The 12,778-nt window shown below is 43.1% G+C and overlaps 1 protein-coding gene across 2 annotated transcripts in view; it reads right to left on the minus strand.

The window, feature by feature from the left end:
• The window catches only part of CDKAL1 (CDKAL1 threonylcarbamoyladenosine tRNA methylthiotransferase), a 468,079-nt gene that overhangs the window by 96,492 nt on the left and 358,809 nt on the right, over positions 1-12,778 (minus strand). For both annotated transcript variants that reach the window (XM_080917709.1, XM_080917710.1), the window contains one exon: positions 7,932-7,994. In XM_080917709.1, the coding sequence (XP_080773835.1) occupies positions 7,932-7,994 (63 nt within the window). The remainder of the gene's footprint in view (positions 1-7,931; positions 7,995-12,778) is intronic.

A 12,778-nucleotide genomic window follows, 5' to 3' on the forward strand; every position in this document is an offset into this window, starting at 1 on the left:
AAGACCAAATAGAAAACATTTTACCATCTGCAGGAGCAGCATGGGACGTATTCTCTTCTCAGATGTTGAAACTCTAGTTTTCTAATTTCAAGAGAAGACAATGGAAGCGATGAATAGTGTAAGCTTAACACTTGTAAGGCTAAGGCAGGAGGATTGCCAGGTCTTCCAGGAGTTCATACTTCTATGTAGACTGTGGTTTGGAGTTAAGGAGAGAGAAGGGAAGAAGGCACATGCCAGCCCTGAGTAGAAGTTGTGTTTGCCAATCTACATATTATCAGAACAAAGGTTACTCTTGGTTTCCAGTTATTCATGCCACAAAGGTAATGGGCATACACTCTGGAGCAAGACTTCTCTGAAAATATAGCTGTGTAACCTACAACAGTTACTTAACCTCTGTGCATTTCAAGCTCCTCATGGGTAGGGCAGAGTACAGGAAGCCTAACTTTAAAATGATCTGTCTGTTGTAGGTTGATGTTAAGGTGATACACTTGGACAGTGGAGAGGTAGATGGGGAAAGTATGGAGTGGAAGAGAGGGAGAGGGGACAGAGATGGAGGAGGCAACATGGAAGCAGATGTGAATGTTTCTCTCAGCACATCTCTTCATAAATAAGGTTGTTGTGAATATTCTAAGGGTTTCTATGGGTCTATTTATCTCATATAGATGGGCAGTTTATATCTTTGTCCACTGGTTGTAAGCTTATTGTGTAGAGGAATTGTGGATTGAGAATTTAACATATAAACCTGTTTGGTAAGATGATGATTGTGAGTCATGTTTTTACCGGGCTGAGGAGGACAGTGTATGTAAGCAATGGCTGAGATGGACGGGTGAAATAAACTGCCTGGGAAGGGAACTGAGTGGAGCGGGCGGCTAGTGGATCCTGTGAGAGAGTCTGGGTGCACGGCTTCACACCAGAGCAGCTCCTGTGGAGTGAGACTGCGGTGCTGATAACAACAGAACCACAGTTTAATATTTACCTCAACAGTCTGTCTGTCTATTGTTTATAGTATGTGATCTGTCATCTATCTATCTCTCTATCTCTATCTATCTATCTATCTATCTATCTATCTATCTATCTATCTATCATCTCTATCTATCTATCTATCTATCTATCTATCTATCTATCTATCTATCTATCTATCGTAGTGCATATGTAGGCACACATGCCCCAAAACAAACAAACAAACAAACAAACAAATAAATACATTGACAACATTTTGGAATCAGTTCTTTGCTTTTACATTTACATGGGTTCTGGGAGTTGAACTTAGGTGCCAGGGTTCTGCACCCTCTCCACCCAACACACTGGCTCAAGGGTATTCATTTTCAAGAGCTAGTGTAAAGGTTGAATAAGTTATGTGTATACAAAGTTCTGAGAGAGGTGCGAGCTAAGTAGTGTGCTTTTAATGGTGCTTTATTATAACCCATAGCCATAATAAATATCTCGTTAGCTTTTATTTTCATTGTAAATTCTTCGTTTAGCTTGCAGAACAGAATTCTGGTACCTGTGGGTTTCAGGGTGCATCATCTTAAGAGCAGGAAAATCACTGCCCTGTTTGTTATTTTTACCTACCCATCCCTGCAACTATAGTAGCAAAATAAGCTAGAACAATGTGTAAAATATAATGTTTAATGTTGATATCTGATTTAAAGGAAAATATATACATATAATATCAAAGTTAGGCCTAGGGAAACATGACTTGCTACTTAGATATGACGCAGTTAAAAGGAAGCCAAAGCTTTTGGATTAGGTTCGTACAGTCAGGCAGTCCATGGAAGGAGGAAACAGCTGTGGTATGACTGCAACTGTGGTGACAATCACACGGCCATCTCCAGAAGAAAGGCATTTTAATAAATGCAAGCAGGTTTTATATTCAAAGGTCTGGTCATGTGTGCTTTATTCTGAGGCTGGGTCATTTGTCTTTAGATGGGAATTGAAGGAATGAATTTAATCTTTTTGAAGTTTTGCATCCTTATACTCTGAGGCTACAACTTAAGTGTGACTTTTGTATAAGGATGTGTGTCAATGTAACAGTAAGGAAATGCCATCAGTTAGACATGTACTCAAAATCTCCTGATAGCTAGAAACATCCTTAAAATTACTTTAAAAGTAATTTTTGTCTTCGCCAAAGATGAAAAATAGAGTCACATGTAGAAATGACTTTGGGCAATCTGCTACAGAACTGTTTTAAGCATGACATCAACATGCCAGATCAATAGCTTGTTTCTTTATCTGCACATGCCATGAGAAATCTGGCTACCATAGAGTGCCGGATCAATTAAAAACTGAATCTCTATTTCCAGACAGCAGATAGCTTGAGGCTCTGTAGGGCCAGCAGGCAGGGGCCCAAACCCCATCTCTCTGGAAGCTCAGCTCCTAGAACTCTGACGCTGCTATGTGGGAGTGTGGGGGAGGGGCTGAGGACTTGACAACACCGCTGCCTCCAGATTGGAGGAGGCAGCCATCACTCTTCCAGCAGCAGGAGCTGGGTATGGAAGCCACGCGAAAGGACTTTTGCTGCTTTGCTTCTCTACACAATCTGACTAATGGACATCGATATATTGCTTCTGAGATGACACTGTATATTTTGCTTCTACATATCATGCAAGTATTTATGAAACTGATGTCACCAAAATACCTAACATCTTGGGTAAGAAAGGACGGTAGCATGGCCCAGGACTTTTGGTGTAGATTTCCCCTGTATATATCCGATCAGAGCAGGGCTGATGAAATCTCACCTCACATTTACTCACATTTATACATTTACTGTACAGCGTTTCACTGACCACTAGCAGATAAGGTTCCCAGACGTGTTTGTATGAGCAGCTCTTAAGGAAGTCTTAGGGAGTGTGGATCACTGAAACAAATGTTTTGTATCTTTGGTATTCTAACAAAAGAACAGGCTGTGCTGAGAAACTGCTCAGTGGTTAAGAGCTCTGGTTCATCCACTGGGTCCAATTCCCAGGACCCACATGGGGGCTCACAGCTGTCTGCAACTCTAGTTCCAGGGGAAGCGCATGTCCTCTTCTGGCTAACACAGTCATTATGTGCATGCCATATACAAACATGCATGCAGGCAAAATGTATGCACACATAAAGTAAGGTAATAAAACAAAGCTGTGTTTGGGCTGGGCTCAGTACATAAAGTGCATGCTACACAAGTGTGAGGGCTGGAGGAACCCCTAGGACCCACATAAAGCTTGGGAGATGTGGTGACGTGACCCCCTGAAATACAGACACCATGGTTCCCCAGGTGAGCTGACTAGCCAGCCTAACTAGAATTGGCCAGCTTTAGGTTCAGTAAGAGAGTCAGTGCATAAAATGGAGAGCAACCAGGAAGACACCATCAACTTTGCTTGTGTATACATGTGCACGCATGTCTGAACATTCACACATGTGCCCATACACATGAGAACACATATACACAGAGAGACACACAACTAAATATACTAAAACATCATTACCATTATGCCATTAGGTCTAGAGTAATCTTTTGTTTTTGGGGGGCAGTGGTGGTGGTGGGGGAGAAACAGTAGTGATGCCAGGAATGAGCTAATGGCCTTGTCCACACTAGGCAAGAACCACCCTCCCACATTTTTAAGGTAAATACATCATAATTAAAAAAACCATACGTTTTACAGTACCTGGTTTGCAAGTGCTCAGTGTGAGCCACATTGGTCGACATGATCAGCTCTATGTTCACCCCTGTTCGCTGTCCCTGCACCTAACCACTTGTACGTGTTACAGCTCACTATGGTGACACTTCATCTACTCAAACTCTTCGAGGAATGAGCTAGCACTGAACATTTAAGACAAGTGACTCTGTGGTTTGGGCACACAGACATGTATATTGGTATATAAGCGTGTTTAAATAAAAGAATAGACCGTGAATGGGGGTGGGGAGAACTGTTTACACAGTCCTCTGAGTACTCTGGCCAATTCTAAGTTATATTTTGAGTTAACCAGATCGCTACATAAGCAAGATCATGTACTGAAGAAAGCACTGGTGTTCATTTTCTTTCCATTTAGATTAAGTTGCCAAGTACATTCATACACTGCTATTTTCTGAGATGTGAATTTGTTTTCAATTTGTTGAAATATAAGGTAAATAAATAATAGCCATCATCAAAAGATAGAGAAAAGGCTCACTTCAACAAATGCAGAGACTTATACTGACTTTCTGCCTGAAGCATGTCTATTTGCTTATATCAATGAATAGAGAAAAACTCTTAATACAGCTAGCTGCTAGAGGACAGATAAAACTACTCACAAAACCTAGAGAGTGACAACAATGGCCCACTAGAGATGCCCTGGTGGGGAAACAGGTTTATTCTCTAGATGAACTGGTTTAGAGCTTACTCAGCTTTGCAGATGTTAAGAGCTGCTGCAGACCCGCACAGTTTTCTAACTTTTCAAAGCAATTTCATTAGCAGATTATAAACATGTGTGTTTAGCTAATAAACCTAGATTTCCCCTGAGCACGTAAGTTCTGACAAAATCTGACGGGAAAGAGAAAGAGAAATGCATCTCTTATGTGCATACTTTCTTCAGGACAAAGATATACCCACGTCACTTGGAATGCCTTTAATAGGACTGTCCTAATTATAGTCTGCCTGACTTACCTGCGACCTACAGAAAGGAAAACTCAGTTCTGGGCTGACACTGTGTGCCCCGGAAGGCCTGCAGGTGGGTAACTGCTCCTGACAGTTAGTGTGCTATTTTAAGAAATTATAAGCTTTAGATATTAAAATAGCAGAGGGCAAAAATGGATAAAATATAACCAGGTTCCCTGCTATTTTGGGCTGTCTCTCCTGAAGTTCCCTTCAGTTAGAATGGATAAAAGATAACATGTGTTAATCGAATGAATTTATATGCGCTTTTAAAAAAAGTTAGTATTGTAAAACTTCGTGGCGACATTCTTTTTTTTAATGGAGAGGCAACCATCCAAAATGAAGCTCTCCACACTCCCAACCCATTTTCAAGCTGAGCGATATTTCCCAACATCTATTCAGGTGTACACTTTGCTGTTCAGCTCTGCTTGCTTTTTGCAATAGCATTTAAGAGAAAACCAAGTGACCATTTGCTACCTACACAAAGCTTTAGGATGTGATTATGAGCCAGCCTTGCTGGAGCAGCATGCTTGTCTAACCTGGTGACATTCCTAGCCTGGGTTCAGGCAGGAACTGGCCTGGCTGTGGTGAAGGGGGCGTGTGACAGAGGGAACACACTTGACTCCCTGAAACTAAGAACACTCACCACTCTGGAATGACAAGCATTTTAGCACTTAGCAGCAGGCAAGGCTATCACTTCCCTGGCCCTCTGTGACCTAGGATGAAATCACAGGAAAGAACACCAGCTGAAGCAGAGTCCTTTTTCTGGGTTCACTCGGCATCATGAACGAAAACGTTGAGTTTCCTTTCCTCACCAGGGGAAAAGTAGCACTGCAAGCATAGCCACAGAGACGACTATGAGGGCATTTACTCTCCAGCCCAGACCTGCGTTTATTTTACTCTCCTGTCTCTAGGATTATGGAAAGTTTCAATCTTATAGCAAAATACACAGAAGAACAAACCCCCACAAAGCTGTCACTCAGGTTCATAATTGTCAACACATGGTCCAGATTACTCCATGTACCATACCCATTCCGGCTTGGAATTTTTTAAAAGCAGTTTCCAGACAAGCAATGTTTTATTTTATGTAAGCTTTCATTTACAATACACATGTATATTTTTCTAAAGATCACTCCAGAAATCTCACTGCACTTCAACCACATCTTGTAAAACATTTTATACTCAAACCTATCTATCTAGAAAACTGATTTGCATGACTGTAATTGGATAATTAAAATGACAAAGTGTGAGACACACACTATTATTCTACATATGACGGGGTAAGATGGCGAAGATGATACTTGCACATGGCTTCCTATGCTCTAGTCTTTGTGAGCATTACATCAACGATGAAATCAAAGGAACTGGTGAAGATTTGCTTACACGGAGCTTAGGAAAATGGGCGGAGGTTGCTAAGGGGCCCGGAAGCTGCATACAACCCTTTTCCTCTTCTCTACAAACACACAGAATACAAGACAGACCAACTTTTATAGGCTCAAAATAAGTCATGCAGCAGGCTAGCCCCTCCTCCTAATTCACTGCTGACCTGAGCAGAGATCTAAAGGAGCCATCCAGCACGTCCAGTTCTTCCCTGCCAACACTAGTCTGCAGGGAATGAAACCTTACAGCATGAAGCCAAAACCTTCCAGGTGACAAAGGATACGAAGAGAAACCCAGTAGGAGCTACAGACAGAGCTACAGGGCTCCATTAAGAGTTCTGGTAGAAGAATAAAGGAATTTCCCTCATCTGTGAATTTAAAAACTAATAGAAGTAGAAAAAATTTAGACAACTCAAGCAAAACCTTTGATTTGTCAAAGCGTTTGAAAATTTGTTGTTACATGGGAACTTTAGTTGTTGGAGGACTTATGCTAATTAAATGGTCTCACGCAGGGCAGACAACACCCTCACAGCCTTTGGCCGGTCTTTGCCTGGCTAGAGCCAGTGATGTCACATGACTATTACGTCACTGGCTCCTAGTCTTTTTCCAAATGAATTCCTCTCTTTTGCAAAGCAACTGAGCAAGGTTGGAAAAATTTTTCCATGAAATGATAGCTTTTAGTATCACACATCTCCACAAAGCATTAACACTTCTGTTAAAATTTTCTGGAACTAAAGTCAATTAGTCCCTGTTACACACTAGAAACTCTAAGTTCCATTAACTAGTGGTGCATTTGTTTTGTCTCTTGGGTCTAGATATCTATCTATTTTTCAATTGAAGAATGAAAATTTCATAGTCCAAATATTGAAAGCTTCCCACCATATCTGCCAGCAAGTTCATAGGTAAACACTCACATTTATAGTAGTGTTTCAACTGTGTGATTTTGTTTGCTGTTTTGAGCTGACAAACTCTAATGTTAGGAGTGTGGTTCTGCCTGCATGTGCACTTGCACACCTCCTGTGGGCAGTGCCTCTGGAAGCAAGATGAGGGCTCTGAATGTCCTGGGACAGGAGTGACAGATAGTTGTGAGTCACTATGTGTGCTCAGGGAATTGGACCAGAGTCTTCTAGAAGAGGATCCTCTTAACCTCTGAAACATCTCTCCAATCCCTGGTTTGTGCACTTTTTAAAGGAGTCCTTGTCTTTGACAAATGTGGGGAAGATGCTCATGTAAAAATACACATGTAAGTTCTTCAAATGCATGGGGTGGAAAGTTTGGGCTGGAACTGCACAGGAAGGGCAGGAGGGAGCATGCGAGGCCCACCCTTGTCTTCTGCCTTGGTGAGGGCATCTCAGACGCCAGGCGGTGTGCTGCATCCTGCACACATTGTTCCTTTAGCATAGGAAGTATCCGAAAAACAGAGACTCAGAGTTGATAGTAAAGGTTTCACTTGTCTTACCAATTCCAAAGCCTGGCTCACTCACCGGAGTATTTCAAAAGAAAAACTCATCAACTAAAATAGTGATCACCACCTCCATCTCAAGAGAACACTGAAACGTTCAAAACTTCGTGAATAATGTATATGTGGGCTTCGTTTGTTCTGGGGCAGAGCGGGGAGTGAGCCAGGGGTGTCCTGTACGCTGGGTAAGAACGTCCACAGAACAGCAGCTCTAGCCCCCGTAACTACATCCCAACCTGAAAAAATGCAAGCAATTCAGTTCAGAAACAGATGTTTTCTGCCTAATTTATAAGACATTTTAAAAGCAGAAATACAAATATAATTGGTAATGTATTTCCAAACCATGACAAACTTGTGAAACGTGTGCTTCATTTAGGAAGATCTGGGCCTGGGTGGCGATCACAGCATAGCACTCCCCTGCATGTTTCAAATGGATTGCCACCGAACACGCTGACCCCAAACATCGTCACACGCGTCTCTTACCTTGTGATCATATGGGCTGTAGGAATGAAACACCCGAGAAAGATCTTTTGTCCTTTGTTTTTTCTGTGGAAGAAAAACCACAAATATTTGAGTTGTTAGGTAGCAAAAAAATTCATGTCTGTGTATTTTTCTACCTGCCTCCGAACAGACTATAGCTTGGTGCACGCAGACATACAGCTCAACCGTCATGTAGCAGGCAGGCGACATCTTTCTAGAAAAGTGGTTTTCAACCCTTTAAATGTTGCAACTCTTTAAAATAGTTCCTCATGTTTGGTGACCCCCAACCATTAAATTAATTCATTGCTACCTCACAAATACAATTTTGCTACTGTTATGAATTGTAATATAAGTAGTTTTGGAGAGAGTAGTTTTGTAAGTAGTTTTGCCAAAGGGGTCACAGCCATAGGTTGACAACTGTGGCTATAGAAGGTTTTGTAATTAAAGCTAATTATCATCTCAAGCTATTTCTAAGAACACACCTAGCAACTACACTGAGGAGAAAGAATCCTCAGCTTGTTTCTTTAAGGGATGTTTTCAACTCTGTTTTAATGCCACCAACTGGCTCTCCAGCACTAGCATGTACTTGAGTGGCATGGCTGCACCAGGTTGCCTGAACATCTTGAGTGTGCTTGAGCCTGCAGCTGGGGGTGGGAGGGCACCTTCCTCAGGACACTGGTGCAACCCGGCACCAGTGTGATGTATCCCATGCACGCTGTGTACTCAGCAAACAATGGCTTAAGGATGCACGGCCATACTTGAGGCCGAGAAGCACGTAGCTAGGATCAGCCTCGCAGGCCGCTGTGAAGAGACAAGGCCCTTCGCTTCTAATGAGGCAGACTCTATGGAGACTTCTCAAGCCTGCTCCCAGGCTGAGGCTCTCCCACCATATGCTCATATGCTTCCTTATGAATTTCATGCTCAGGCATGTGTGCATGAAACTCACATGCACAGATGGGGCTGTGTGACACTGTAGTGACATCTGCTTTCTGGTTCATACTTCCTCTTTGCAAAACTCCCTCACATGTGTGCCCAGACTCTCACTCGTAGGCACTCTGAAACCACAAAGACTGAGAAATCCAAATCTTCCTGGCAAATAATTTCTGTTTGCTTATTATGAGACAGGGCATCACTGCACACCCAAGGCTAGCCTGCACACCCAAGGCTAGCCTGCACACCCAAGGCTACCCTGTACCTTGCTATCCGACTGCTCCAGCCTCAGGAGTGCTGGGGACGGAAGGCTAACAAGTTTTGATACAAGGGCAGTCTCTGCACAGACATTTCTATAAGCCTGAAAGTTTGTATAATTTAAAAACAGATCGTACACATCTAGTTTCAGGATCACATTGTGTGCGCAATTATGACTGAGATATGGGCAAACCGCACAGCTCCAGGGCTGCTCCCTCAGTCTGCCTTTGCACCAGGATTATGAGATATCACAACTTGAGAAGATCACTCTGAAGACGCTTTCTCCACCATTTAAGTTACATTTTTTCTAAACGTACTTAACTATGTATGTGTTTTGTAGAATGGACACACAATACTTTCTCTGCTTATTGAAGAATTTGTTATATTTATCTCTTGCTCATTATGAAATCAACCTCTATTATATCTTACAATTTTGTCATGCAAGTGACCCACAATGTCCCTGATATCCAACTCAGAAGCAACAGGGGCGCTTCCGTTTGAGTGAACCCTAGGGAGACATTGTTCCCTCCCCCAGTCTTCATCTTACTCGTCCGGAACACTCCTCCTGACTGCCAGGACCCGATCATCATTGAAAGTCATTACACACTCACAGCTGTGAAATGGAACAGCACCGTAGAAAACTGAGCGGAACATCACAGGCACCATTTCCACTCGCTGGCCTCGCCTGCCACCCTGACGCCCACTGGCAGACAGCTTTTCCTGCTGAAGTGCCCACCTCTCCTGCCCCCTCTCAAGCAACACTGCCAATATAACCCCCATTTTCTTTTTGCCTGCACAACAGCGATGTGTCTTTAAGGAAACAGGAAACATTTCCCTTGGAAAATGGAGCACGTGTCTTATGAGCCTAAGAGTCTAAAGTGAACAGTCACCAAAGTTTCATTAGTTTACAGATTTTCTCCTTCCTTACTTTACACCCAGTTAGTTGGTGGAATGGTTCTTGGCTATACTTCAGTCAGAAAAAAAAAAAAAAAAAAAAAAAAAAAGGAAAAGAAGAGAGAAACACCAACACTTCCTTTTGTGGAAGACTTGATGTAACACATTGGAGTACCCCCCCCCCCCCACACACACACACAAAGGAAATGATGCTAGTGAAGACAAGATGGAAAACAAAATAATCAACGTAGGAAGTGCCTGAAGGCTGAGCAGCCTCACCCCACCCTCTTACCAGCAGGAACTGGCAGGTGGGTGAGAAATGGCAAGACCTGTTGTGAGGCCTTTTTATGTGACTTTGGACGGCCCCAGACGCACAAGTGCCTTTTAACTTGATTTTTACTTCTTTTCATTTGATCTGGGAGACACTAGGACTTCGTGCAAGTTAAACACGTGTTCTCCCACTGAGTTGCCCCTCCCCCAACCTGGCCTACACATAACTTCTTTCATAAACTAATAAAGTGATCTGGAGAAGGAAGTAAAGGTAATTAAATAATTGTATGTGGATCCCCTCAAAGGCTGGGGTACCCAGGAAAGAAACAGAACTCTACTTCTGACAACCAACTAATTATATGCACATTTAGTAGAGTTCTGGTTATGAACATAAAAGAAATGCATCAACAGTGCTACCCGATGTCACGTATGTTTCTCCCCTGATGTCACTTATGTACCCAACGGTGCATTTCTGGAATGCAGAATAAAGGGTGGTGAATCACACTCATGGGCCAATCTAGGCTAACCTGTTCTTCCCAGTCATTTTGCTGAGGCCTGGGGAGACGGTTCAGGTGGCAGAGTGCTGGCCATGGAAGCCCGATTTATTAACCATGAACCAGTGAGGGACGACGACCGGCTGTCTCCTTTCCATGACTTGCTCTTCCACTCTTCCAGAGCATTCTACAGGAAGTTATAGAATACTACCTGCCAGGGTTTGGAGTAGGCTGGAAAAGATCTGGGATTTTCATAGCCTTTCTAGGTGTATCCTACGACTTCAGATCACAGAAACTTCAAGAGATCTTTTACTAATGTTGGACCTGAAGCCTCACACTTTGCACATACAAACGATGAAGAAAGACTTGGCCGTCATTTGTATGTAGCAAGCATGCTTCTCAGACAGGCAACATGAAAAAAGCTACCATGTAGGAATTACTGAGCTATGCTCTCAGCAGCTTTAATTGAGACCAAAAGCTGAGCCCCAGGTGAATAATTGGGCATTTTCTATTGCATCGGAGCACAGGTCTAAACGACCTCCCATTTTTCAGCCTGTTCAAATAAACACCTCAGTTCTGTAGCCACCTGCGAATCCTCCAAGCATTTAAAAGGTAAACACATAGAACATGCCGCATGATAGATTTGTAATCAGGGTGGCCTGGCAAATGTGCCCCCCAGGGTCTTGAAAGGTACCATCAAGTTGGCCTCATCACCAGTCCCTATGCATGGATGGGAGAGGTAGGGAGCGCTGAGCTCTGCTGTCTACGTGGCTGCAACTGGTTTTCAAAACAAGGCAGTATGCAAGCTTGTCAGAACAGCTACACTCTTTTTGCCCTTCCTCTTCATTACAGCCTCACAATCATTGTTTGTTTACTTAATTAGTAATTATTTATGCTTTATTGAGCTGCGAATCTACATCTTCCTTCCTATCTCACTTTACAAACTGCATTGGTATCCTCTCTAAGGTCAGAAACAGCTCTGTACTTATGTGCAACTCTTTTTTAGAAAGAACAAACAAACACACAAAGCAGAAGCCCCACTTTTGAACAGGTTGCCAATGCTGTAACCATTTCGACCTCTATCAAGAGCATGCAGCTGGGCAGCTACGTAACACGCATTAGTCCCAGCACTTAGGAGGCAGTGGCTGGTGACCTCTGTGAGTTCAAGGCCAGCCTGGCCTGGTCTACAGAGTTAATTCCAGGGCAGCCAAGGCTACACAAAGAAATGCTGTCATGAAAATGCAAAAGAAGAAAAAAAGATTAACAACACATTGTGAAGCTCCCTGTGGGCAGAGAACCTGCTTCGCATGAGTCTGGGCAATGTCTGACACTCTTGCTTCTCTTCTCTACTGTTAGGTCAAATGGTCTCAGTACCTTTCTCTAGACTTGAACCTCTTGATTAAACCTGCTGGCAGAAGAACAGGACTTCACTTGTCCCTGTGGAGTGTCAGGTAAGATAAGGGACTGCAGATGCTGCATCGTAACACAGTGTGCTGTGCAGGGCGAGGCTGAAAGGAACAAGCCTGAGTCCTAACATACGCCTCTGTTTTCCTTCTGTGGCTCCTTTATTGGTAGGGGCTCTAAGATGTAGTTAATTGAGCAACTGGAAGATGACAGCAGAGAGTCAAGAGAAGAGGATACGGGGCCTAGATACTAAAAACCAGACTACGGGATTCTGGGTAGCTGACTTCTAGGCCACCTGGGGACAACTGAGGGAACATGGCAGTTATAGCCTTCTGGGCACTAAGAGAGCTTTTCCTAAAATTAATGTCACAGGAGAATAAAGGAGAATTAAGGGTAAGGGACGAGGACAGACCCTCAGGAGGGAAGTCAGAAGCACATTCTAAGGTAAGAAGGCCATAACAACCAAGATATTTCAGATGAAAACCACATGGAAGCCAGTATCTGACTCAGTGTGTGGAGATGCTTTCTAGGTAGCCTGTGATCTACATCTATCTGAAGAACCCACGGAAGGGTGGAAGGACAGAACTAACATGCAAGGTT

This window comes from Micromys minutus (assembly GCF_963924665.1).
Source record: "Micromys minutus genome assembly, chromosome: 6".
Lineage (NCBI taxonomy): Eukaryota > Metazoa > Chordata > Mammalia > Rodentia > Muridae > Micromys > Micromys minutus.